The sequence below is a fragment of the Aptenodytes forsteri genome, unplaced genomic scaffold, assembly GCF_000699145.1.
Source record: "Aptenodytes forsteri isolate BGI_AS27 unplaced genomic scaffold, ASM69914v1 Scaffold185, whole genome shotgun sequence".
NCBI classification, from domain to species: Eukaryota; Metazoa; Chordata; class Aves; order Sphenisciformes; family Spheniscidae; genus Aptenodytes; species Aptenodytes forsteri.
Genome location: NW_008796214.1, coordinates 1,430,568 through 1,431,898, shown reverse-complemented (window position 1 = coordinate 1,431,898; position 1,331 = coordinate 1,430,568). Strand labels below are relative to the sequence as shown.

At 57.6% G+C, this 1,331-nt stretch overlaps 1 protein-coding gene across 1 annotated transcript in view; it reads left to right on the top strand.

The window, feature by feature from the left end:
* MERTK (MER proto-oncogene, tyrosine kinase) overlaps positions 1–1,331 on the top strand; it is a 22,069-nt gene that overhangs the window by 17,430 nt on the left and 3,308 nt on the right. The window contains exon 19 of the mRNA XM_019474423.1: positions 1,085–1,325. Coding sequence (XP_019329968.1) covers positions 1,085–1,325 — 241 coding nt within the window. The remainder of the gene's footprint in view (positions 1–1,084; positions 1,326–1,331) is intronic.

The following is a 1,331-nucleotide window of genomic DNA, read 5'->3' as shown; positions in this document are numbered from 1 at the left end:
CTACAACCTCCTCTCAGGTAGTTGTAGAGAGCGATGAGGTCTCCCCTCAGCCTCCTTTTCTCCAGGCTGAACAACCCCAGTTCCCTCAGCCGCTCCTCATCAGACTTGTTCTCCAGACCCCTCACCAGCCTCGTTGCCCTTCTCTGGACACGCTCCAGCACCTCGACGTCCTTCTTGCAGTGAGGGGCCCAAAACTGAACACAGTGTTCGAGGTGCGGCCTCACCAGTGCCAAGTACAGGGGCACGATCACTTCCCTATAGTTTTGATAAGATAGTTTTGGCCGGAAGGTCTTGGCTGGTGATGCTCTTCTCTGCCCCACAAAACTCCCTCTAGCTACTCAGGGCCCTTCAGTGCCTAAAATCTACGAATCTGGAAAGGGAAAATGTGGGAACCTCAAAACTTTGCATTTCTGAGCAGCTCAGCAAGGGTTTTCCTCCCGAGTTTTCTCCCTGAGTTTTCCTCCGGTGCCATTACAGCTGAAAATGTTTAACCCCCCCCATGGCTAAAAGCTGCAAATACGAAAATGGTTAAACTAGCAAAGGTGCTTGGAGTGGCACAGCGGTTCCTACGAGGCCCCTCTCCAAGGCCTGTCCCTGAAGGAAGGGGCAAAGAAACCTTTTGTTGGATCCAGCCTGCTAGAGGGCGGAGGAGGCGGTGTGTGCCCAGCAGTGACCCGCTTGCGGGGAGGCTCTGGGAGTTTCCGACGTGCCCTGACGTCCAGCCTGGGAACAGGCACCTGCGGGAAGGACAAGAGAAGGGCTCCGTGCCCCGGGAGCAGAACTGGGATGTTCCCGGCGGGGGGGGGGGCGGGGGCTGATCACAGGGCTGCAGCTGGCTGCCTCTGCCCGACCCTCAGTGAGCGCCAGGCACTGGAAGAGACTTCTAACAGCAGCTTGGGCTGATAAATCCCTGCCGTTGGGCAAACAGCCTAAGCAGAGGGAGTTGTTTTTGCTATGTTTTAATGCAAAGCAGCTCAGGGCTTGCCCAGTTTGGAAAGAAGCAGGGAATTGGCCCCCGTCCACCCTGTAGCCCAGCGCCTGGCAACATCCTCCACGATAACCACGCTCCTTTCCCGATTTCCAGGTATGAAATAATGTTTGCGTGCTGGAGAGCTGACCCTGCCGCCCGCCCGACGTTCTCGCAGCTGAAAGTCCATCTGGAGAAGCTGCTGGAAAACCTGCCCGCCGTCAGGGGATCCGGGGACATCATCTACATCAACACCAGCCTGCCCAAGGAGAGCCCGGACTCCACCCAGGATTCAGGCTTCCCCCAAGCGGACTCTGATTTGGACCCCGGGGACGTTGCCGAGCCCTGCTCCCCCGGAGCGGAG